Source organism: Anabrus simplex, chromosome 4 (assembly GCF_040414725.1).
Source record: "Anabrus simplex isolate iqAnaSimp1 chromosome 4, ASM4041472v1, whole genome shotgun sequence".
Classification (NCBI taxonomy): Eukaryota; Metazoa; Arthropoda; class Insecta; order Orthoptera; family Tettigoniidae; genus Anabrus; species Anabrus simplex.
Window position 1 is genome coordinate 285,572,992 of NC_090268.1, and position 27,072 is coordinate 285,600,063.

General features: G+C 41.1%; 1 protein-coding gene across 6 annotated transcripts in view; it reads right to left on the bottom strand.

Moving 5' to 3' along the window:
• Positions 1-27,072, bottom strand: part of LOC136871886 (myosin-IIIb) — a 320,961-nt gene that overhangs the window by 196,769 nt on the left and 97,120 nt on the right. Inside the window, exon 1 of one of the 6 annotated variants that reach the window (XM_067145553.2) lies at positions 22,600-22,672. The exons of the other annotated variants lie outside the window; for them this stretch is intronic. Coding sequence (XP_067001654.2) covers positions 22,600-22,619 — 20 coding nt within the window. The 5' untranslated portion in view covers positions 22,620-22,672. Of the gene's footprint in view, positions 1-22,599; positions 22,673-27,072 lie in introns of those variants that run through there. 6 annotated transcript variants of the gene reach the window in all.

The window sequence follows — 27,072 nt, forward strand, 5'->3', positions numbered from 1 at the left end:
ACTTCTCCTCCAGGCAAATGCCGGGATGGTAGCTAAATTAAGGCCACGGCCGCTTCCTTCCCTCTTCCCTGTCGATCCCTTCCAATCTTCCCATGCCCCACCAAGGCCCCTGTTCAGCATAACAGGTGAGGCCGCCTGGGCGAGGTACTGGTCATCCTCCCCTGTTGTATCCCCGACCCAATGTCTCACGCTCCAGGACACTGCCCTTGAGGCGGTAGAAATGGGATCCCTCGCTGAGTCCGAGGGAAAAACCAACCTGGAGGGTAAGCAGATTAAGAAAGAAAGAAAGAAAGAAAGAAAGAAAGAAAGAGAGACTGGTGTGTGAGATAACTAGGGAAGTGATGTTTTTGGAGGAAATACGGGACAGATTCTCTCTCTCTCATCAACTCCAGCATACCAAAGTTTATTTCGTGAACATCAGAGAAAGAAATGGGAAATCTGGCTGGAGCACGGATGAGATGATGAACGTCAAATGGAAGGAAGCCAACTACGAGTTACGGCACATAACACAAGACTAGCTGTGCATGGTTTTCATTTCAAACTATGCTCCACGACGAAGTATCACTCGCCAAATGAGGGATGCATGTGTGCTTTGTGCGGGAAGCAGTGCGATCGTTATCACGTACTAAGGTACGCAGGAAGGAAATTCCTCTAATTAAGTTCTGCATTGAATGATTTCGTTTATTCCTTGTATATGATAATTAGCTGCAATAAATACATTATTATTACATTATTATATTATCGAAAACTAGCATTTAGAAAGGGGGGAACGCCTTTCCTACCTAATACCGTATATCTGTACCAAGTGTAGGCCTACCACTTTTTTTTTTTGCTAATTGCTTTACGTCGCACCGGCAGAGATAGGTTTTATGGCGACGATGGGATAGGAAAGGGCTAGGAGTGGTAAGGAAGCGGCCGTTGTCTTAATTAAGGTACAGCCCCAGCATTTGCCCGGTGTGAAAATGGAAAATCACGGAAAACCATCTTCAAGGCTGCCGACGGTGGAGTTCGAACCCACCATCTCCCGGATGCAAGTTCACAGCTGCGCGCCCTTAACCGCACGGCCAACCCGCCCGGTCCTACCATTTTTACCGTGATGCACTGTATGCGTAATCGACTTTTCCATGCTAGTGCCATTTGAACTAAATCCTGGGCTGTGTCTTATATTGGTCAGCTACTCCAGGTTGAAATTCACCGAGTTGCTGCTCTTTGCTCTGTGGTAGCATATTCGAATACAGTGAAATGTCTCCTGGAGCCTAATGCCTGACTTAGGAGCTCGGTTATGTTTTTCTCTGAACACTCGCTTCTGATTACATATACAGAAGGAATGATCTAAAACTACCACCATGAATATTTCCGAAACGGGATGTACAATTTATGCGCTGTTTTCACAATACGGAAGTACACACCGAGGGTCACAACTGTAGCCCATACAGCGGTTCCAGAAGCACTCGAACAATAGTTTTCGAGCACAAAAAATATATTTTCTAAATCTAACAAAGGTTAATAACAAAGAATATTAATGCCTAGGACAAAAAAGTTTTAATTTTTAAAAACTACAATTTAGAAACTAGGTGGAAATAGTAATTAGGTGCAAGTTAATGTTCAAGGTAGTAATAGATAAATTTAAATGTAAGAAGAATATTATGCATGTATCAGAATAATATTAATTGCAATAAATAATTACTCTCTCCGCAGTTCCAGACGATCGGGAACTAGGGGATTGGAGTATTCTATTCTATTCTAACAAAGAATATAAAAATAGAGACGACTAGTATCACAACCGCTTTTGTTCAAGAGTCTTAGTGTAAAACGTTCGCGAAATATAATTTCCATCTGTGAGTGTTGTCTGCTTCACTTGGCCGGCCACTGCTAGATAATGCGTCGCTCCCTCGGCAGTACCAGCGTGTACAGACATGCACATTAATGGTGTCCCGATATAAACAATCAACACTGCCCCACTCCAGTACTGAAAAGAAGGGGAGAGAGTGAAGGGGTAGTGTACAAAATCCAGTACAAAACATGGGGAAAGGGAGTGAAGGGGTAGTGTCGAAGGCACAATGACTCACCTTCTCGCTTAACGCATTGGTGCATGGACTGCATGCAGACAGCCCGCTACAAGACTTCGTTGTGATCGAAATGGACACAGTGGCGGATGTATTGAAGTACAGCATTAGGTTTCCTACTCGTCCGGCCGCCCCGGTCCTACCATTCCCGGCCGGGTCAGGGGGTTTTAATTGTAAATGATTATATCCCTGACCTGGGGACTGCGTGTTAGTGTCGTCCTTAACGTTCCTCACATTCAACACTCCACACTTCCGCAATTCCAATTACATGCAGGCTCATATATTGTGCAAGTAGGGGCAAAAGAACTCTGTAGGTCGACGCCCCGAACAAATAACATTTTAACATAAAAAAATTAAAAACTAGCCTACTCTGTTAATTACAGTATTAAGAGGTAAAGGGGGTTTTTAACCGAAAAGTATTTTATACTAGTTAGGAATATTTTGTAGCTGCGTTATATCGGGTCAACCAATCCTTTTTCACCTCGTTCTTGCCATATTTCTATCCATCTCCAAACTGTCTTAAGATTGCATGGTATTGCTTGTGCTATTGCTTGGGGGACCATGTGAGCCTCCCACATGACAATAATACGGCCTCGATTCACCTGTGATAGGATATGAGCCATCTTATTACAATGTTACAGTATAACGCCGGAATACACACACTGTGTATTCAGCACTACCTGTTCACTCCCTTCCCCTCCTTTTCAGTACTGGAGTGGCCTTCAACACTATCCCTTTACTCTCTCCCCTCCTTTTCAGTACTGGAGTGGGGCAGTGTTGATTGTTTATGTCGGGACACCATTAATGTGCGTGCGTATACATTATTATTTACATTTTGTATCCTGTAATATGGATTACATTACGACTTCCTAGTCAGTACTTTGCGGTACTGCATTCAAGAAAGTAGTATGGGATAAGCTAGAGACAATCGTATTTACAAATGCGGAGAAAAAAAGGCATGATCCTATTGTGTGGTGAATGCTTCCTGCAACGTGTTCTCTGAGAGATATCCTAGTTGATGTCACCCGCTTCGACGCCTATTTGCGAATCTCTTTAATGAACTACGTGAAAATGGAAGTATAACACCTCGAAAATGTTTCCGAAATGAGTGACTGGAAGAAGAGGATGAAATTAATGTTCTAGCAACTATTGCTGTCGATCGTCACAATAGTTCCCGGGCTTTGGACGGAGACTGGTATCCCGCTCGTGTGAGGGCCACCAAGTTAATGGTAAGATTATAGGGTTGTAGGGTTGGCCATTACATGTGGACTGGTCCTCCGCCCATGTAAGGGGCCGCTTAGTAGATATAGTTGGTGTGTTATTAGTCTGTTTATATTGTTCAGTTTCGTTAGTTTTAATGGTTCTTTCTGTTTTATGCAATCTGGCATTGTGAACATGTATCCGGGCGTAACGCCTGTAATGTTCAATAAATTACTATTACTACTACTACTAGTTCCCGGCTATCATGAGAGAAAGTGGCATTTGTCAGATAACGCGTACTACAGTATTTATTCTGCACCGTCCGACTCGTTGGCTGAACGGTCAGCGTACTGGCCTTCGGTTCAGAGGGTCCCGGGTTCGATTCCCGGCCGGGTCGGGGATTTTAACCTTAATTGGTTAATTCCAATGGCACGGGGGCTGGGTGTATGTGTTGTCTTCATCATCATTTCATCCTCATCACGACGCGCAGGTCGCCTACGGGTGTCAAATAGAAAGACCTGCACCTGGCGAGCCGAACCCGTCCTGGGATATCCCGGCACTAAAAGCCATACGACATTTCATTTTTTTATTCTGCACCGCCATAGGTTCCATCCGTATCATTGTCTCTCCATCAAGAGCTACATGGAAACGATTTTCAGAATCGTGTCAGTTTTGAGAATGAGCAGCCTATTAAGACACGATACACCAGAGTTGTCATGTATCTTTTTACGGACGAAACAGCGTTTACAAATCACGGTTAAGTCAAGCTTATAAACATACAGTTATTGATCAGCAAACAATCCCCATTGACTTCGCCAAGTGGAACGTCAAGGTCCATGGAGTGTAAACTTGTGGTGCAGAAAAGTGAGTCATCATCTCACGGGATCATTGTTGATAGACGGATCACTGAATGTCAACAACATTTATAGGATGAGGAGTAAGAGATCAGAATAAATTATCAAAGGAAATGTTTGATAAATTTCCAAATTCGTTGAAAATATTTAAGAAAAAGCTAGGCAAATAATTATGTAAATATGAGGTAAACAATGATAGGGAATCTGCCACCTGGGCGACCGCCCTAAATGCAAATCATTGATGACTAATGAACAAGTATGTCATCTTCCTGTTTGAAATGGTGGCTTAAAGGAAGGGCTAAAATGCAATACTCATATCTATGTTATTAGTGGTCCTGTTGATAAACACTATAACACAAAAGTTATAGAAAATATAATTTTTGATCATTTATGCCTTGTACAGTTTTACCTATCGACTATAACAGAGATATTCATTAATTTAGACTTTCGTTGCTTAGTCTATATCACCACTAAGTCACGACAAAATGGCCGAACAAAATTTCATTAAAATGGATATATAAAGTCGTAGAATAAAACACTACAGTCTAGACCAAGGCCTCTCAAACGCCCAAAATCTCACGCGTGCAAATCGAGGTGGAAGAGCTCCGTGCACTGTGCATCGGTCCCGCTCGGCTCGGACCAACGCTTCGTCTCTGGGGTACTCGGCCAAGCTCGGCTCAACTCGGCTCGGATTGGGAGCGCTACGGAGCAAGTGAGGAAGAGGGAGACAGGGGGAGCGAGCGAGACAGGCGTGGAGAAAGAGAGAGACAACGCTATTGCTCCAAATCGAGGAGTGGGGTTCTGCACTCTGGTCAACGAAGCGAAGTAGTCTTTTGCACAGTGCATGCACCAGGCGCATGCATCCTGAGAGGCCCTGGCTCTAGGCTGTAAATAATTTTATGCACGCTGGGTGAAATGATAGTTTAGAGGAAGGCCTAAAATGTTTCTCAAATATCTATGTTATTAGTGGTCATATCGACAAATACTGCGTAACAAAAGTTGGCTTATACGGTTTTACCGTACCGGCTATGTTAGCAGAGAGATTCGTAATTTAGACTTTACCGGGCGAGTTGGCCGTGCGGTTAGGGGCGAGCAGCTGTGAGCTTGCATCCGGGAGATAGTGGGTTCGAACTCCATTGTCGGCAGTCCTGAAGATGGTTTTCCGTAGTTTCCCCATTTTCACACCAGGCAAATGCTGGGGTTGTACCTTAATTAAGGCCGCGGTCATTTCCTTCCCACTCCTAGGCCTTTGCTATTCCATCGTTACCATAACCTATCTGTGTCGGCGTGACGTAAAGCGCATTGTAAAATAGAAATTAAAAAATTAGACTTTCGTTGCTTAATCCATGTCAACGCCGAGCATCGCTAACATGCATGGAAATGCCGGACTGAGTGGCTCAGACGGTTGAGGCGCTGGCCTTCTGACCCTAACTTGGCAGGTTCGATCCTGGCTCAATCCGGTGGTATTTGAAGGTGTTCAAATATGTTAGTCTCGTTTCGGTAGATTTACTGGCACGTAAAAGAAATCCTGCGGGACTAAATTCCGGCACCTCGGCGTCTCCGAAAACAGTAAAAGTAGCTAGTGAGATGCAAAGCAAATAACATTATTATTATTATTATTATTATTATTATTATTATTAACAAGGAAATATTGTTCAATCTTATTAACTGACGATGGTAGTGGTTTTTGTCGTAGTCATCAGACCATATCGGCAAGGAAAATTTTGAAGATGACTATCAAAATGAAAAAATAATCGTGAAGGAACACCATGAAAGGAGAAAGGACTCCCTTTACAGTGAATATCATATGACAAGCCGGAACAAAACTAAATATGAATGCCTACAATATTGTGAATCCATAAAATTGATCGACAGTAACATTACATTGACTATTGTTTGTTGTGATGTGCTTTGTTGTCTCTGCTCCCACTCATCTCCGATAGATGGCATTACTGCTGCTTGCTCAGTAGAACAGCCGGCTTGAATATTGGCGAGAAGTAGCTGGGGAGTTTGATAACTTCCTTTTAGTATGTTATTCCTCTAGTTCATACATGTTCTGATAACTACTGGTAAGGTTCATCATAGTATTCCAACTATTCGATTCCTGCTATGAGGCGCTGATAGGAATGGGCAGGTTCACCACTGTGTGTGGTGGGGTCATTCCAGCTCTGGAACTTGCCAGAGTAGTACTGTTCATGAAAAGGGAGAAACTGTGCCGTTTTTCATTTGATCGAGCATTTCATATGATAACATTGCTTTTAATCGCGACGTTCCAGTCAGTTAATATTGTACTTTGACTAGAATACTGACGTGATATTAATGCTCTACGTCGAATTCAGTTTAATATCTGTGTCTATCTGTTACAGCATCACAGGAAAAACGTATGTGTGGATTTAAATGAAACTTGGTATTTGGTTTAGAATAAGGTTGAATATGATCTTAGCTATACGTTGTTTAAAAAATGTCAGCAGGAGCGGGTGCTTCCCAAGGGGCCTAAAGTATAAAATTCGATGCATCTCTCTTACGGTTGGTTTTACAAGCTCATGGCGATTTTTCGTTCTATACCTTTTTCCTATACAGTCAAAAAGAAGGGAAATATTAGTGGCAGTCGTGTGAAAGTTTAAGTCCAAGATGAGGTAACTAACTCTACAGAGTCTATAGCGAGTTGCTATGAAGATTGTTCCGGCAACGTTTTAAAGGCTTTGTTCATCTGACAGTAGTTTTTTAATATCAACCCGATACATGGCTTTCTTTTATATGGGAAGGAAGAGTTCAAATCTTCATCAGCAATAATGCAAACGAATATGAAAGTGCAAAGGGCCACAGAGAGCAAGGCATGTCCGCTAATATGTCTCAAAACCTGGGGAAACAAAATAAGGGGTGGACAAACATGTAACCATGCATATCAATGAATAAATATTATAAACGGAGAAAGATTAGATAAGACTCAACGAGGAACTATTCCTTTAAAAAGGAACACCATTATCAAACGACGTCTTAGATTTATGGACACCTAGAAATGATGGAATAAGCAAGATTAACCAGCGTAATTTAGAAAGCCAACTGCGGTAAGAAAACATCGTTTTGGTATAAATAGGTCAAACAAGATCTCCAAAATGTCAATATCCCTGAAACACTAATACATGGCCGAAAGCGATACTAGAAAACCTACTAATCGAGTTTATTAAGAAACAGCTAAGACGAAAAAGATCAGAAGAAGCTAAACAACATCGAGGTCAAAGAATAAAGAGATATATGCAAGGAAGAAAGCTCTCAAGAGCGCACTAGCAGCCTGAACAGCCTAAGTCAATGGTATTCAAACGTTTTGGTTGGCGTACCCCCAAAATACAATTGTTTTACCTTCGCACCCCCCGAAGTACGAGTTTATTGCGCTTATACCTGAAATAATAAATTGCTGTTGCTGGGTGGCAAGTAATATTAACTATAATCATCATCATCATCATCATCATCATCATCATCATCCGCAGCTTATCCTGCTTGTTCAGAGTCCCTGCACGCACGGAGACATGAAAGAGTTGTGGCTGGGGATTAAGGTCGCGTGCCCCCCCCCCCCCCCTTGACACCACGGGATCTTCAATTGAAAATTCTACCCCAGCAGCACCAGGATTCAAATCATGGTCGCCGGGATGACAGGCAAGTAGCTAAACCGCTACACTACCCTGTTCCCCTACAATAATAATGTATTGTATATATACCGTTGCTGGGTTAAGGAAACCTCGTAACTACTTCGGAGTATAGTTTACAGAAGTCCAAAACTGAGAGTCAGCAATGGCCGGAGACCTGCTCCTGGCATTTTCATTGTTTAATGATGACCCAATTAATCGACCATTGGAGTTTTCTGTTCCCTTCTCAGGCAACGCGACAAGCCTTCAGAAGACGAATGGAGAAACATGAGTAGAATTACGAGGTTTTCATTGCCTAGCAAGGATGTATATACGAGTATTAATGCAACAATTACTATTGTACCATATAAAGAAATTGAAGTGAATGAGTGGATTACGAAACAAAAAAATTAAAAAAGATCAATACAGCATCATCATTAAAAGATATTTCACAACCAAGGTACTTAAAATTTGAGACTTGATGATGACGAGGTGAAGAAGAAGCTTCATCGATTTCAACGTATGTGTGGGACAATTCGCCGAACACTGAAAGGTAAAGTAAGAGAAGATACTTAACTTAAACTCTATAAGACTATGGCTGTGCCATCTTTGTTATATGGAAGTGAGGCATGGGTGGATAAAACAAGCTATAGGAATAAAATACAGTCATCTGAAATGAGAATCCTAAGATCACTGAAAGGATACTCCCTAAAAGATAAAATACAAAATGAAGAGATAAGACAAATTAAATATATTCTCAGTGAATGAAAGAATATTCCAAAACAGGATAAATTGGAAAAACCACGTTCTGAGGACAGATAAGAACAGAATCCCAAAACTTGCCCTGGAATACCATCCTACGGGAAGAAGAGATATTGGTCGTCCTATGAAGAGATGGAATGAAATCTGTGGTCGGAACAGGCTATTCGCCTAATCCATGAAGAGGAAGTAACTATCAATAAAGCATGAGTACGGTAAGCATTTTTAGATAGGCCTACCTAGTCATTGGGAGGTACAAACTGACACGGAAAAGGGGGGGGGGAGGACTGTGTAGTAGTAGATAAAAACACTAAATCAAAACAAGATTTTATTGAACATGAGCAGGCTCAACTCTTTTCTGAACTGATCACTGGAAACAGAAGCTACGATAAATTTGCGTACCCCTCGAGATGACCCTAGGTACCCCTAGAGGTACGCGTACCACACTTTGAATACCACTGACCTAAGCTGCAAATCCTTTCTATTAACTTTCGTGGTCCATTTTTGACTTGTCCAAGTTGTTGTTTTTTTTTTTTTTTTACAACTACTGTACGTATACCGTAGCTTTGCTAACCAAGGGAATAAAATGAATTCAGATTTCAGAAGGCACGCGTGTAGGATGACACGAGATATGCAATGTGAGACCCGTTACCCACACGTGAGGTAGCAAGTCACATGAACCCGGCCATTCGCATGCGGAAGCTGCCTCTTCCGGTAGAGTTGTGTCACACAGCGTGACGGTGAGCGACGTGTACCGGAACGACACTACCATGAAAATGTTTTGCGCCCGCCATTATTCGGCAAATTACCAGCAAGAACAAGTGGAAGGTAATGGCTTGCTATAGCGGGAACAAGTAGCTCTGCATAAGGCAGAGACCACAGGACGTATCAGAGGACTCAGAAGTACTCATATTTAGCCATCGATGCAAGACGTGGGTTCGATGCCATGTCAGGAAGTCGAAAAATATAGAAACAAGATTTCCACTCGTGGAAAGGCATGTGGCTCTAAGGTTCAATCAGTATTCTGTTAAACATGCCATGATGACAGGGTACAATGTCTGTTCTGTAATAACATGCAGTACATTTTGGTTCGTTTAGAGCAGAGCGAGAGGGTGTATGATCGAGCGAGTTGGCCGTGCGGTTAGGGTCACGCAGCTGTGAGCTTGCATTCGGGAGATTGTCGGTACGAATCCCACCATCTGCAGCCCTGAAGATGGTTTTTTGTGGTTTCCGATGTTCACACCAGGCAAATTCTGGGGCTACCTTCCCCATCCTAGCCCTTTCCCATCCTTTCGTCGCCGAAACCTTCGATGTGTTAGTGCATCGTTAACCCAGTAGAAACAAAAATAGTGTATGAGACTCCAATTGAATCTGAGAAAGAGCTCGTCGGTCGGGTGCGGACAGCTGCGTACACTCTATATCTTTGAATGTGTTCTCCTGGCAAGTCCACGTAGTCGCAGACCGTGCATTGAAGCAGGAGGATGAATTTGTCAACAGTTTTTTTTGTAAAATATTATAATTAAATTGGCATGTAATAGTTTCATTACATGTTCCAGCCATCTCAAAATGTACTTCAATTATCGATTTCCGACCTATGATCATTTAATATATATTTCTGTCTCATCTATCATCCCTAGAAGTTTGAGTATTGAATTCTAATACAGTACATCCTGCATATGGATGATTCCCACCTCTCGTTGCTGATTCCTCCTTTTTAACCCTATATCTTCATTTTTGAATTATCGAAACACTTCACTCATAAAGTACTGTAGGTCACCACTATGTAACAGTACCTTAGATTGGCGTCCCCAACAACCGTACAAATAGTTAGTGGAACATAAAACCAATAACATTATTATTATTATTATTATTATTATTATTATTATTATTATTATTATTATTATTGTTATTATTATTATTATTATTATTATTATTATTAACTGTACCTTAAACGAAATAATCAATCAATCATGACCGCCAATCATAGAATTCGGAGTTCTGTTTTCGATTACAGTAAATTTTAAATGTATAATAATAATAATAATAATAATAATAATAATAATAATAATAATAATAATAATAATAATAATAATAATAATGTTATTTGCTTTACGTCCCACTAACTACTTTTTAAGGTCTTCGGAGACGCCGAGGTGCGGGAATTTAGTCCCGCAGGAGTTCTTTAACGTGCCAGTAAATCTACCGACACGGGGCTGTCGTATTTGAGCACCTTTAAATACCACCGGACTGAGCCAGGATCGAACCTGCCAAGTTGGGGTTAGAAGGCCAGCGCCTTTACCGTCTGAGCCACTCAGCCCGGCTCTTTAAATGTCTAAAGCTTCAGGCACGAGACTAAAGTTTGCATGAGAACGATGGCTCAAGTTTACCTCAATTGACTGTATCTAGCTGTCCAATATTTTACAACAGCTGAGGTTAACCGTAATATCCTAAAACTGGAAATTTCGACAGAGTTCTTGATTTTGGCTTAATTTGGTGTAAGCATGATGTTTACTGATGACAGTATAATCACTCTTTTAGTTCAATACTAGCTGATGTACCCATGCTTCGCTACGGAATTCTTAGAAAGACTGTTTTTGTGGTTTTCCCAACTGAAGTCAATATAGATCGTTACAATGACGTCAAGAGGAATGCAACGATTAAAGGCATCATATAAAATATATAAAATACTCGAGTAAATGAAATACCGCAAATTTTCTCACTTTTTAACTGACAGTACTACGCTGCCGATCCAACAGTCCAAAGTGCCAGTGCTGGAATGACCAGGTAGCAGACAGCCGCGAAAACTCCTGTCGTTATTCCGTTAAATGTGCACACTGCTCAGTCTAATGTGCACACTGCTCAGTCTAATCAGTGCCTCAGTGTAGGGAGTGAAGAGCTGGAATGCTACGATGAACCAGTGTGTTACGTACCAGTAGTATCAGAAAATGTATGAACCAGAGAAAAGGAATGGCAAGCTAAAGAAGAGAGATCTAACTCCCAGCTACTCCGGCAATATCCAGGCAGGCTGTTATAGGCTACTCGGTACGCAGCAATAAACCTATCTATCGGAGACGAGTGACAACAGAAGACACATCATAACAAGCAATGGTCAATGTAACGTTATTGTTGATCAATTTTATGAGCTTCCAATATTGTAGGCCTTCACATTTAGTTTTCTTCCGACTCTGTGATATTAGGGCATCCTATAAAAGTATTTATAGCGTAGACTGTAGTTCCTTATTCCCCGACTTTGCGTACCGATTTTCATTAAAATCTGTTTACCCATTTTCTTGTGACTCGGCGGTGATATGGACTTAGCAACAAAAATTCAAATTCATGAATATCTCTGTTATCATAGCCAGTACGGTAAAAATGTATGACATAAATGAACGGAAATTTAGTACTATATAACGTTATAGTTTTGTAGTATTTATCGATAGGACCACTAATAACAAATATTTGAGAATTACATTTTAGGCCTTCCCCTAAACTACCATTTCATTCAGCATGAATACAATTATTTATGGCCTGCATTGTAGCGACATTTTCCCCCGAATTTACATACCGATTTTCATTAAATTCTCTCAGCCGTTTTCTCGTGATGCACGCACATATCTATAGACAGACAGACAGACAGACAGACAGACAGACAGACAGACAGACAGACAGACAGACAGACAGACAGACAGACAGAAATTACGGGAAATTAAAAAGTGCATTTTCTTGTTACTGTGGACACGACCGATACAGAAATAAATTATTTTTAAATTCTGAGCAATGTACAGACAAAACTCTTATTTTACATACTGTATACAGATTTAGAAGAAATCATAAGCGTGTGCGTGTTCTAATGCCCACGCGCTTGGATATATAGTATATGAGTCCATTGGCCGCGATGATGGTCAGTTTGTGGTTTTTATTTATTTGTGTTCAACTATCCTTGGTATCTCAAATTATCAAAATGGACTGAAACATGTGCCAACATTTTCATAGTAAAATTTGTAAATTATCAAGGTTGTTCATATTTAACAAAGCAATAAAAAAGCAGTAAAAATGGGACTAGCCATAACTTCGTAGGCCGCAATAATTTGCATATACGACAAAGCATATACTCCTCGACTCAGAAGCGAAGATCGTTACGCGAGAGCACTGTATGTGTTTCTGTGTCAGTGTGATGACTGCATGTTGTATAGTGTGATGGTGATTATGATGATGATGATGATGATGATATAGGGAGAGGCAGAGGGTGAAACTCATTGTCGGCGCATAGCTTACTGCTGTCGAATAACACAAGGGTCTGCTCATCCGACGGACGAATCACCGACAGCGTAATAAGTCTTCACTCCGTATGAGCACTGTGGCGAGGTTTGGCATTGAACCCAGGCATTTAGCACGCAATCTAACGATTACGAATTATATATCACCACCCTGCTGGCCAACATTCTCAAAGTGAAAATGACGGAATCTCAAAATATCCGAACATGAAATTGACAGAAAGCAGTATCAAAATATCCGCAAGAAATATGTGGCCGAAATAAATAAACGAATGAGTCCCAAAATATCCGTGAAGTGTAGGTAGCTGCATCGGTGACTTCCCTACGTTGAGGGTGAATTCTTCATTGTTTTCCGTTTTATTTGAAGGATTTTTTCGACTACATCCACGACCAGTGGCTGGACTATCTACAAATGCCATTTGATCTCTGGAATTGTCATGGAAAACGACACCGAAAAATGTCGTTGAAGGATGATATTCTAAGTTCAGCCATCTGACAAAAAGACTTCATCCCCACTTCAAGGAGTTGGTATCTTGTTTGAAAATAAGAAGCTGGAAAATCTGATTTTCAAATAGCATATAAACCTCGAAGGTTCGAAGAGAAGAAAGAAATGTTGCATTTTAGGCGAAAGAATCAAAAGGGCTACAGCTAAATACGAGGAAACTGGAGACATCGAATTATTTTATCAGAATAATCTCTTACATTATCAAAATGGACAAATCTGTGCCAACATTTTCATAGTAAAATTTGTAAATGATCAAGGTTGTTCATATTTAACAAAGCAATAAAAAAAGCAGTAAAAATGGGACTTGCCATAACTTCTTAGGCGTAATAATTTGCATATACGACAAAGCAATAGCTGCATTAAAAAAATGTGACTAGGCCTAACTTTGTGTGGATTCGTGGCGTCGTGGGTCTACTGATCCCTGCAGTATGTCTTTGTGCGAGGCTATAGGCCTACGGCAGGTACACCTCATGACTGAGGTACCGTGTTCAGACGACGGCACGCAGCACCTTTTCGTAACTTTTTGTATTACTTTATGCTTAGTATACACGCAAGGCGTTTTTACAATACCACTGTTGGGAATTCGGTAGCAAACTGGCTTGTTAAACTGTTCTCTGAAATTCGGATATTTTGAGGCTCGGATGTTTTGAGACTCGGATACTTTGAGACGACACGGGTGAAAAACTTTTTCATACCGTCAAGACTTGACGGCTTCATGGCCACCAGGCGGGTGGGAAACCATAAGTTTTCTCTAATACTCAAATTTGCTCACGTCGCCTTGGCGAGCTGCCGAGCACATTTCCAGTTAAGCCATTACATAACTCTGATTTGTTCATGAAGCCTATTTCTACGGTTGAATGCTTTTGGAACCCTTCCATCCGAGACGTGCTTCCTAGTACATGAATAGCTCCAAATAGGCTTTGAAACTGCCCAATTGATTAGCATTGAAAGGCTTGTGATTGCATTCACGAACTCGAAAAGCGTGACTACGGTTTAATGTTTTCAATGGAAGGCGGTGCACGCTGGTTGCAATTGTTCTTTATTTCCCTATAAATAATCTGGATGAGTGCCAGAACGGAGACAGATTGATTACAAGAGCATTCACCAAATTAGCAAACCGAGTGTGCCGAATGGGCAGTCTTCTCTCTTTCCTGAAAGCTTTCTCCTCAGTCAAGATTGATACTTCTGGAGGCAGTGATGGAGAACATGCGATCTTCTCTACTGAGCAGACCTCTGTACTTACCTAGTACGAATTATATAGTCCACACGGCATGGCCTCGATGTTTATATCGGGTTAAATATTGCATTTGGGTAGAGAAAAGTGCACGCAACTTTATTTCCTTTCGCAATAAAAAAAAACAGCGGTGACTCGTTAACAGCGCACTTATACTTTTATGTCACATGGAGAGATTGCACACTCAACCGCACAAAAATTGGCCGTCGCAAAAGATGACTTTCAATCAAAATCCTCTTGTTTGATTGAAATAGGCTAAACATACTGTGCAGGAGGTAAGATTCCAAGTACAGTGGGACTAGCCATAACTTTCAAAAAAAGCAATAGCTTGGATATTTACGGTTCGTTAAAAATATGTCTAATGTAGTGGGGTATCCAATTTACAGGGTGGGCGTACAGTATTTCCAAAGTACGGTAACAGTGCAGGAAAGGGAAAACTCTGAACAAGTCTGTACTGTATACTATAAATACATAACAAAAACAGTAGTTCTTTGAATTTATATACAGTACAGTACACTGTCTACATATTGTACTGTAAAGTTCTCACCTTTTGATGCTTAGTGAAAATAATCAGACACAAGACTTTGATTTGATTTTTTGATTTTTGGACGTGCCCATTTTGATTCAATTTTCCGACGTAATCAAAATAGAGTTTCAAATTTTTCTGGCTGGTTATACTCAAACACATAACGTTCCAACACATTAATACACATCACAGCTTTTTGATGAGGAGGTGGCTCCTTGGGGACAGCAACTGTTTCTTCTTTTGAAATCATATTTCGTAACACTCCAGGAACATCATCGTGGACTTCGAACACATTATCGAAATCGCTAAAAAATACCAACGTCTGACAATTCATCGAGAAATCTCATTTCCACAGTTAACGACATGTTATCTATGTGAAATGGCCCTTCCTCTTCGTTTGATTGGAGCACAAATTCTGCACGATGGAAACTTTTCACAACTGTTTCTTTAGACACGTCCATGGAACCAGCAAAATGCGTCTAGGACCGTCACACTCTGTGTAAATTCGATTGCATTAGTTTTGAACCTATCCAAACTGGCATTATTTTAAGGGTTGTCCAATGTCCAGAGTTGAGGGATATACAGAGGATTTTTAACATGCGAAAGCATAGGGAATTAAACGTTGCATTCAATATACATCCAATTAAAAGGGGTGTCCAGACTGTAGGGGTGTCCAAAATGAGGGGTTTGTGTATCATCTCTTCTGGCACCAACTATCCACAGTTTACGGATATACTTGCGTTTCCATAATGTGTGCAATTAAATATTTCTTTGCCGGCCAATATTTGTACGGTTGAATGAACATACTAGACCTAACAAAGCAAGCAAAGGAATCTCTACACTGGCCATGAAGGACCTTAGAGAAGTGCAAGACAAAGGCTTACAATATTCATAACCTCGACACTAAGTGGGATAGGGAGGTTAGCCCTATGTGTAACCGACCGCCTTTGCTCCCAGGAATTAACCTAGTACTCATTTCTGGAGTAGGCTGACTGAACCTCAGAGTTATGAGCCACTTCAGAAGTGAAAATACCGGGAGAGTTGGCCGTGCGTGTAGAGGCGCGCGGCTGAGAGCTTGCATCCGGGAGATAGTAGGTTCGAATCCCACTATCGGCAGCCCTGAAAATGGTTTTCCCTGGTTTCCCATTTTCACACCAGGCAAATGCTGGGGCTGTACCTTAATTAAGGCCACGGCCGCTTCCTTCCAACTCCTAGGCCTTTCCTATCCCATCGTCGCCATAAGACCTACCTGTGTCGGTGCGACGTAAAGCCCCTAGCAAAAAAAAAAAAGAAGTGAAAATCTCGTTTTCACAGTTTCCGTCTTTCTGAACAGGAGTCAAACCTACATCCTTTCGGATGAACCGAACACGTCTTTACAACCTTGGTCAAGCAGCCCCTCCGCCCTATTAATTTTTGTCTTCTTCCTGGTATTGCAATCAATCAATCAATCAATCAATCAATCAATCAATCAATCAATCAATCAATCAATCAATCAATCAATCAATCAATCAATCAATCAATCAATCAATCAATCAATCAATCAATACTGATCTGCATTTAGGGCAGTCGCCCAGGTGGCAGATTCCCTCTCTGTTGTTTCCCTTAGACTTTTCTTAAATGATTTCAAAGATATTGGAAATTTATTGAACATCTCCCTTGGTAAGTTATTCCAATCCCTAACTCCCCTTCCTATAAATGAATATTTGCCCCAATTTCTCCTCTTGAATTCCAACTTTATCTTCATATTGTGATCTTTCCTACTTTTAAAGACGCTGCTCAAACTTATTCGTCTACTAATGTCATTCCACGCCATCTTTCCGCTGACAGCTCGAAACATACCACTTAGTCGAGCAGCTCGTCTTCTTTTTCCCAGTTCTTCCCAGCCCAAACTTTGCAACATTTTTGTAACGCTACTCTTTTGACGGAAATCACCCAGAACAAATCGAGCTGCTTTTCTTTGGATTTTTTTCCAGTTCTTGAATCAGGTAATCCCCGCCATCAAGATGTGAGGTTCGCCTTTCTGCATCTCACTCTTACCTTTTTCTTGATCTAAAGTATCAATGGGGTAGAAAACGCTCTCATGTCTTCTCACAAGCAACCCATCCATTTCTTCCTCGGCCAACCTGGGGGTTCTCCGTCCAGCTGGGCCGAGCGTTAGTGCCCAACATACCAACGCAATCATCCTTCCCTCATCTTGTCAAGTATAGCACCTATTAGCTTCCTTTCATGAAAATTAAGAACTTTAGGACTTCTCCCATTTTCTGAAATTATTTTCAGCAAGAAAGTCAAGTTCCTGCAGTTTGTCTCTTGTCGGTAAAAAATATATCCATATTGAATTCGTATTCCACAATTTATTTATTTTCTGCTGAGGACTAAATTTATTTATTTATTTATTTATTTATTTATTTATTTATTTATTTATTTATTCTTGATTTACATCTGTGGCTCACGGCCCTCTCTTATACTTAATCACTATAAACAATAAAATTTAAAAATGGAAACATAAAAGTAAGACATAGAAATTCTAAAAAGAAATAAGTTAATACTACGGACAGATAATTCTACGACTAAGTTAGGCCTACATATCAGTACAGCAATTAGTGTGTAGTGTGATACTACTACTACTACTACTACTACTACTACTACTACTACTACTACTACTAATAATAATAATAATAGTAATAATAATAATAATAATAATAATAATAAATGAAGAAAACCCATTCACACAATATACACACATTGACTCACACAACTCAGTTTTATGTTTCCAGGAAAAACTTTCGACAGGCAGATTTGAATTTATGGGAGGAGGTAAGGTGCCGAATGTCCATTGGAAGTGTATTCCAGAGTCTCGATGTCGTAACCAAAAAGGAATGATTGTAGGAATTCGTTCGACTTAGTGGAATTTCAAGTAGGGAACCAGAATGGGTATTAATTTCATGGAATGAGGAAAGGAAACGAAAATTAGAAGAGAGGTGAGTAGGAGTGTTCGTCGAGAGCACTTGGTAAACGAGTGTCATTAGGTGAAAATTCCTTCGTTCATTTATGAATATTACTAATAAAATCCGGCTCCATGGCTGAGTGGTTATAGTCTACGGCCCCGGGTTAGTTGCCGGCTAGGTCGAGGCATTTTAATCTTAAACGGTTAATTCCGTTGACTCGGAGATTGGGGTGGTTTGTGCCATACCCACCATTCCTGGCAAATGTCGCCCACCCTAGTCGGAGCGTTTGCATTACAAGGACTGCGCCAGGCTAACAATAGACACAAGGAATTATTATTATTATTATTATTATTATTATTATTATTATTATTATTATACTATTATTTATTATATACCGCTCAGAGATATTCCATCCTTGCGGTTTCGGGGAAGCATACTCACCTCTTACCCCACAATTCCTGCATTGTAAACTAGCTGAAATTCTAGACTGAAAAAAAAGGGGGGGGGGACCCGTCACTCGCACTTTGTGGAGAAAACATTACATTCTTATTCCATTTTAGCCGCCTAACTAGGAATGATAGGAATTATTAAAACAAGCAATTTGTACAAGCCCTGTTGTCTTATCTGCTAATACGTTCCTTTACTTTCTTTAGTTCTTAACAAACCCGGGTACTCTTTCTTATCCGTAAGTTTTTGCTCCTCCCTCCACTCCTAATTTCCAGTCGCCGCTATTGAATAGTAAGGACCCAGCGAGTTGGCTGTGCATTCGGGAAATGATGAGTTCGAATCTCATTATCGGCAGCCTTGAAGATGGTTTTCCGCGATTTCCCCATTTTATACTAGGTAAATGCTAGGACTATACCTTAACTAAGGGCACGATCACGCTTCTTTCCTATAACGGAGCTAGATGGCTACGCGGTTCGGTCACGTAGCTGTGAGCTCGCATTGTTTTCCGTGGTTTTCAACATTCACATCCGGCAAATGCTGGGGCTGTGCCTTAATTATGGTCACAGTAGTTTTGTTTCCAGTCCTACCCCATCGTCACTATAATACCTAACTGAGTCGGTGAGACGTTAAAACATTAGCAAAAGCTTCTTTGCAGTCCTAACTCTTTCCAATCCTATGTCACAAAAATACTTGACTGGATTGATGCGATGTTGAACCAATAGACAAGAAAGTAATACGGTTGAGGATGATGTCAACTGACCAATATCTGCATAGCAGTGGTCCTGGTAGTACGAAGGTTCCTAACGGGCTGCCAATGGACACTGATCCGGTTTAGTTAAGTTTTATTTTAAACTTATAAAGAAATACTCAATTATTTAACGTTTTGGTGGTGCCTGTTGTTTTAAGGGCCAATACAATGCGGATATTAGCCATTAATAGCAGAAGACAGAAGAAGAGTTCCATCGCGTCGCCTTGAAAACGACAGTGCTCTATCAGTAAGAGAAAAGGATGAACCATAATGAGATTACGCAAGCCGTGAGATCGTAAGAGAACAGCCTCTGATTAAAGGAAGTCGGAAGGAAGATGAAAGAAAAGAGCCTGGATTAAATAAATGGAAGCAGTCTGAGATATAATACATTCCTGTAGTCGCCACTTCATGTTTACAAATATTGTAACGCTGGGAGGGATTTTATTTGCCTGGGAAATTTATATTAATAAGAAACGATGTTGTCCACAATGAGTTAAAAGTATTTTCACCTGATTGTGTTAAGGAATCCATTTTTCTTTACTCCTTCCTCAAAGTGTGGTGGTGGTGGTGATTTTTGTTTAAAGAAGTAGTACTACTAGTAACCATCTGTTCCTCAACGTAATTAATCTTAACCAATACATTGGTATACTACATACATAAAGTATTTAAACTTCATGGTATTATAATTCAGGGTGAATATCTCACCGGAGGTTTAATGTTCCGCTTGAAACGGGGTGAAGGCTAGGGATTTTGGATCGCTACGGGGCTACTGGTAACTTCAGGGGTCTCAACAGTTGTTACCAGGCTGTTATGGAGCCACCTCACATTTTTTTTTTTTTTTTTTTCGTGCTTCGTTGAGGCCCATTGGACCACGTGGTTCCAAACTCTGGTGAGCTTTCGTCTTAGCCCAGTATTCCTTCATCTTTACGCTGTGGATTGCTTTCCTTCTCGGAGTCCACTTCACTCCCACTCCAGAATGCAATGTTTTAGCTGTCAGTGACTGGAGAGTATCGGATGTTCTGATCAGCATTCTAAATGTAACCCTGTTGAATATAGGCTTACCCTTGGTATCATTTTTTTTAAAATTCTAGGTCTTTTTGAACCAGTTTCATCCATTTAGCATTTTCCGGTGGTGGTGGTGGTGGTGGTGGTGATTATTGTTTTAAGAGGAAGTACAACTAGGCAACCATCCTCTCTATATATAACACTAATCAGAGAGAAAAGATGAAAGGGATCCGACACTTCGAAAAATGAAGGTATCAGCCAAAGGAAGACAAGGGTCACGAGTGGTTTGAAAATGAAAGATTCCCTAGACACCGAGTGCTCTAATACCGTCGGGGTCGGAAAAGAACAAGAGTTGACCAAGGGAGGTCGGATATCAAATAGAGTATGGTTCCAGTGGATGGGACCATCACCAGGATTAGTTGATTCAATAGCTAGAAAAATCGAAAGAAAAGCAGCCCGATTTGTTCCGGGTGATTTCTGACAAAAGAGTAGCGTTACAAAAATGTTGTAAAGTTTGGGCTGGGAAGAACTAGGAGAAAGAAAACGAGCTGCTCGACTAAGTGGTATGTTCCGAGCTGTCAGTGGAGAGATGCGTGGAATGACATTAGTAGACGAATAAGTCTGAGTGGTGTCTTTAAAAGTAAGAAAGATCTTAATATGAAGATAAAGTTGGAATTCAAGAGGACAAATTGGGGCAAATATTCGCTTATAGGAAGGGGAGTTAGGCATTGGAACAACTTACCAAGCGAGATGTTCAATAAATTTCCAATTTCTTTGAAATCATTCAAGAAAAGGCTCTGAAAACAACAGATAGGGTATCTGCCACCTGGGCGACTGCCCTAAATGAAGATCAGTAGTGACTGATAGTGATGCCGGTCGCGAAAATCCCAAGGCTGCTTTTATACCAAATGTTACCACCACATGTCTGTAACCTTTTGTTACAAACACGTTTTAATAACAGATGTTGGTAACAGAACACCAATGTGACTTATTTTTGATGTTAACATTTCCCCGCTTCCCCTCCTATCCTCCAAGACTCAACGCTCGCCAGTGACAGTCAGCGAGTGCGAGACCATCGCTTCGTTGGTGTTTGTGTCATTAGGTGTAAACGCAGCTTAATATGTGTTGGTATGAAATGTTACCAACATTCTTTGATCTTTACCGACTTCTTTTGGATAAAAAAGAAATGCTTTTGATAACACGGGGAATCTGTGATTAATATGAGAAGTTGATAAATTCACAAGAGTTTCTCGAAATGTTACCATCAAGTGAGTTAGCAACACCAGTGAAAACGCGGCTTAAGCCCTAATACAAGTCTCATTAGACTGTGAACGCTGGTGATCACTTCGGATTTGGTTCGTTCGTGATGGCACTGATGACTACTAGCTATTGCCGGCGGCTTCAATCGCGCATGTTCAGGAGCTGTTTATGAATAACGTCACTGCAATGAAGCCAAGCCACAGAATGAGCTAACCTGCTAACGTGGTCAGCTGTAATGTCGGAAGAACACGCTCCCAGTGGTCAGCCTCCTCGTTGTTGCGTGATTCATTTACTTTTTCGTAGGCGATCCTGAATTATTTATTCGAAATACTTTCCTTAAAGAAAGCCTTTTCATAGTCATTGAATTTACTCGCGTATTAGATAGGTTATTTTCATGAAGTATCCCAGGTTTTACATTAATAATTTTTTTTATTTGCGTTACGTCGCACCGACACAGATAGGTCTTATGGCGACGATGGGATAGGAAAGGGCTGGTAGTGGGAAGGAAGAGGTCGAGGCCTTAATTATAGTACAGCCCCAGCATTTGCCTGGAGTGAAAATGGGAAACCACTGAAAACCATCTTCAGGGTTGCCGACAGTGGTTTTTTTTTTTTTTTTTTGCTATTTGCTTTACGTCGCACCGACACAGATATGTCTTATGGCGACGATGGGATAGGAAAGGCCTAGGAATTGGAAGCGGCCGTGGCCTTATTTAAGGTACAGCCCCGGCATTTGCCTGGTGTGAAAATGGGAAACCACGGAAAACCATCTTCAGGGCTGCCGACAGAGGGGCTCGAACCCACTATCTCCGGATTACTGGATACTGGCCGCACTTAAGCGACTGCAGCTATCGATCTCGGTACAGTAGGGTTCGAACCTACTATCTCCCGGATGCAAGCTCACAGCTGCGCGCCCCTAACCGCACAGCCAACTCTCCCGATACGCTTTATTTCATAGCACGCGTCTAATTACAGTAAATGCATCTAAACGTACACCAAATTTCACTGAAATATCTCCGGTAATTTCCGAGTTATTGAGAAACAAACTCACAAACATCGCCCGCCCCCCTCACACTTCTTAAGTTTCAGTATCCTGTGTGTATAGGTAACTTTTCTAACACTACTACTGTACTGAATAAGAAGCTAGAACTTACATGCATTTCTTGATGTACATGGTAGCCACCCACTCATCACACACGCCAGCACTCGACTGCTGCCATGAGCGAGTCTCCGTTAACTGATGATAACTAATTACTCATGGTCCGATAAGCATCAACGTAAATCATAACTGTGCTCGCTCCCAGAACAGTTACGTCATAAATTAGAACACCGTGATGCCACCTGTGGAACTAATCCTTCACGAATACACCTTGCGTGTTGACGAGCAGTGGCGGCGATTGGGAATAAGAAGTGGCACAAAAATGTATAGACAACAAAAAGTACCCGGGTCTGGGGGATATAGCGGGGGATAGACATCAAAATTGAAAAAATAGCCATACTGTACAATGGTAAGTTTTTGTGCTCTCTGAGCGAATTTCGATAGAGACATAAACGTTGACAGTATACCACCTTATGTGCGATAATAATAGTACTATACAATAAAACTTTCACCAAAGGAACAATAATTACACATGCAATTATACAATTAAATAGAAGTACGGCGTGATTATAGAATTTAAAAGTAATTTAGTGTTTGACTGCACAGTAATGAAGTAACAGACACTGAACAGACACATTGAGTGAGACTGCCAGGCTGACGAATACGCGCGGCAAGCGGGTGACCTAGGCAAAAATATACCCCTGTTACCCTTCGTCGTAGAACATACTACACATTAGAGATGGCTAAAAAATAACGTGGCAGTTCCTTTGTCACAGTTACATGCCTGTCACTGTTACAAATGTAACGGGGGAAAATAACAGGTTACCGAGTAACGACAACAGAATAACGTACTAGTGAAAACAGTAACTGGGAAGTGGGAACTGTCACTAGTAGCAGCTCACAGACACAGAATGTGACCTTCAGAGTACAGATAGTACCCATGTCCTCCAAGTGAGAGCGCTTTCGTAGGAGATTGCTTTTTTTTTTTTTTTTTTTTTTTTTTTTTTTTTTGCTAGTTGTTTTACGTCGCACCGACACAGATAGGTCTTACGGCGACGATGGGACAGGAAAGGGCTAGGAGTGGGAAGGAAGCGGCCGTGGCCTTAATTAAGGTACAGCCCCAGCATTTGCCTGGTGTGAAAATGGGAAACCATCCGGGAGATAGTAGGTTCGAATCCCACTATCGGCAGCCCTGAAGATGGTTTTCCGTGGTTTCCCATTTTCACACCAGGCAAATGCTGGGGCTGTACCTTAATTAAGGCCACGGCCGCTTCCTTCCAACTCCTAGGCCTTTCCTATCCCATCGTCGCCATAAGACCTATCTGTGTCGGTGCGACGTAAAGCCCCTAGCAAAAAAAATGGGAAACCACGGAAAACCATTTTCAGGGCTGCCGACAGTGGGATTCGAACCTACTATCTCCCGAATACTGGATACTGGCCGCACTTAAGCGACTGCAGCTATCGAGCTCGGTCGTTTTCGTTCGATACTTCAGGATCTGAAAAGGTCATTGGAAGAACAACCCCCCCCCACACACACACAGATATTTGCTTTCATTTTTACTATTTGCCTTACGTCTTGTGGCGACGATGGGATAGGAAAGGGCTAGGAGTTGGAAGAAGCAGCCATGGCCTTAATTAAGGTACAGCCCCAGCATTTGCCTGGCGTGAAATCGGAAACCATGGACAACAGACAGTGGAATTTCTAATCCACTATCACCGGAATGAAAGCTGACAGCAGTCAATTTGCTCTTTCTACTACTATGAGCATTGTATTATCAAATTGAAACGCCCAATTACCACATCTCCAGCAAAGTACAATGAGCATGGTTCATCAAACGAGGAAGTGATAGAAGTCAACAAGCTAGAGGTGTGTAATCTTGACACACGATCGACAGGTACTTCATGGATGAGGAACCATATGAAATACGTATATGAACCTAACAGTTGTTTGCTGATCATTGTCGATATCATACATAAAAAAGAGATACTGCCTTTGATATTTTGATGTCAGAAATATCATTGACCTTCACGGTTCTCAACTTTCGAGAGACCGTGGCCCGGTAAATCCTATATCTATAAGACGAGGGTTCGGTCCCAACAAATTTACTCAAAAATATGTTTCCAATTTCTTTAATGTTCATACATTTAGCTAACGTACTCATTAATAATTAAGTATTGTGCGATCTTAAAATGAGCACTATGAATACAATGTGACATACTGAAAAAAAAAAAAAAATCAATTACTGGACGGATACATTTTTCTAACATTGTATTTCCTTTAAATCAACATTATTTATTAATTCATATTAATTTTCTTTGACGTATTACCACATTCTGACAACCAAAATATTATACTACACTACTATTACTACACTAATTTTAACTATGTTAGCTTGAAAAAGGGATGCTACTGGGAAAAAATTATTCTGCTCTCTACTTGACCACAGAGTGGGAGGAGCAGCTGAAGGATGTCAAATTATCGTCGAAAAACTTGTCACATATACATACGCCAAATGTTTTTACATGGAATGCATGTAATTTTATATATAAAAATGTGTGAATCTGTCCGCGGCCCGGAAGTTAAGAAACTCCTGCGTTCAAGTTTTGCGGCAGGATGACTGATTTCTTTCCGCTCCTCCATTAGTCTGCAGAATGTGGTTACCTATTCATGTACGAATCAAGTTCAATGCTGCTTATTTACGAATATGTGGTATTTATTTTTTAACTTGGCTATGCCGCTGGTCATCAACAGTTGCAGACTAGGGATATAAATCCAAGAGATACTGCTACGTTCATTCACCCAGTAGCACTTTATGGGGATGAATGCTGACTTACAGGAAAATGGTACGAGCAGATACGCCATACAGTGAAAAGTAGGATGCTACAATTGTCTCTGGGAGACTCTCGAAATGACCATATATATATTTTAAAAATAAAGACGTCCGACACACCCTCAAAGCTGCGGAAATACCAGACGAGATAAGAGCGGCGAGGTTGCGCTAGTAGGGGCATGTTGTAGACTAATACAGAGCCAATTGTGCAATATACTGTAACGTGGAGGCGGATGGGTAAATGAACACACAACTGGTAGCGTTTAGTCTGTCTAAAATAGGCAGGCGGGCCCTTGCAGATACTTCGGACGAGGAGAAACCCTTGGAGGCTTCAGGAACCTGAAAGCTCTAGGTTCACCTTTCCAGTTGTTTCCACACACCGCCGAAAGGCCTCCAGTATAATTCGTCATGGTACGACTGTAGTGGTGGCAAAGGGGCTGCTGACCTTGCGTGCTTGACTAGTCGCTGACTGGTTGCTGTAATGGTGAGACGGCGAGGCCCTAACTCGATGTTGTCTTTCGTGGCTGGAGCCAGGCTAACTTGGTGCCAAGGCCTTACACCGACATAATACATTGGTTCTCGTCTCTGATGAAATGCGACCCATAAAAAGACCAAAGAAGAGGAGGTACGGTTGGTTGTGAGAGGTTATGGGAAGCGAGGTGTCCGTTGGACGTTGGGGGGAAAAAACGATAAAATGAAAAAAGTGCGAAACCCAATCAATCAACTGAAGATTTTTTTAGTCCTTATCATTGAATATATCATTACTCTGAAGACGAGCACGTCTGTGAATAACAATGGAGTTCGGAACTCCCGTTGGTATCTTTTTCCTTAGTACGTCATGTTAGAGTCCTTTTGTATTGAAACCCAGTCTCTTATCTTCCTCAACTTCTTATCGAGGCAGATATATGTTAATGACTGTATGATAACACTACCGTGCTCAAGTGAGCTTCTTGGTTATCATTGTGAAGTTTAATATGACTCAATCCTCCTGGACATTAGTAAATATCAACAATAATCTGCACTCCAATTTCAGTGTAAGAGTTTTATCTGTCCCGATATCTGCTATTGCTATTTAGAGATACTGGTGTATTCAAATTTAGCACCCAAGTAGTAATTTTACATGCCTCTTGATCGAAGTCTCCAAAACTACCGCATCGACCAGAGCAATAATCGAATTCATGTTCTCGAGTTTAAAATATCGGCAATTTGGTGTGAATAATTGCGTCTGACATTCTAGTATAGAAAGCATTAATGTAATAATTGGGTGTGAATAACAAAACTCAACAGCCCATTAGGGGATTAGCCTGCCAAGACGACTACTGCCCCGCAAGACGGCTTGCAGATACTGCGGTGCCACGTAGTCAGCTTAACGACATCCTCAGTCGTATTGCTCGGCTTCTACTACCGGGTTTGCTTGCCTCTCATATGAGACAGCTCTTTAGTTGGTCTTCCGAGACTGAATGATCCTGTTTATTATTACTGAAAGAGAATACCCTGACTGGCCAAGATTCAAACCCAGGGCCTCCGGGTAAGAGACAAGCATGCTACCTCTACACCACGGGGCTTGCAATAATAATAATAATAATAATAATAATAATAATAATAATAATAATAATAATAATAATAATAATAATAATAATAATAATAATTGTACCGGAGGTACACCTTCTCCGTCTCGTTGAACTGCGTGCCTTCTA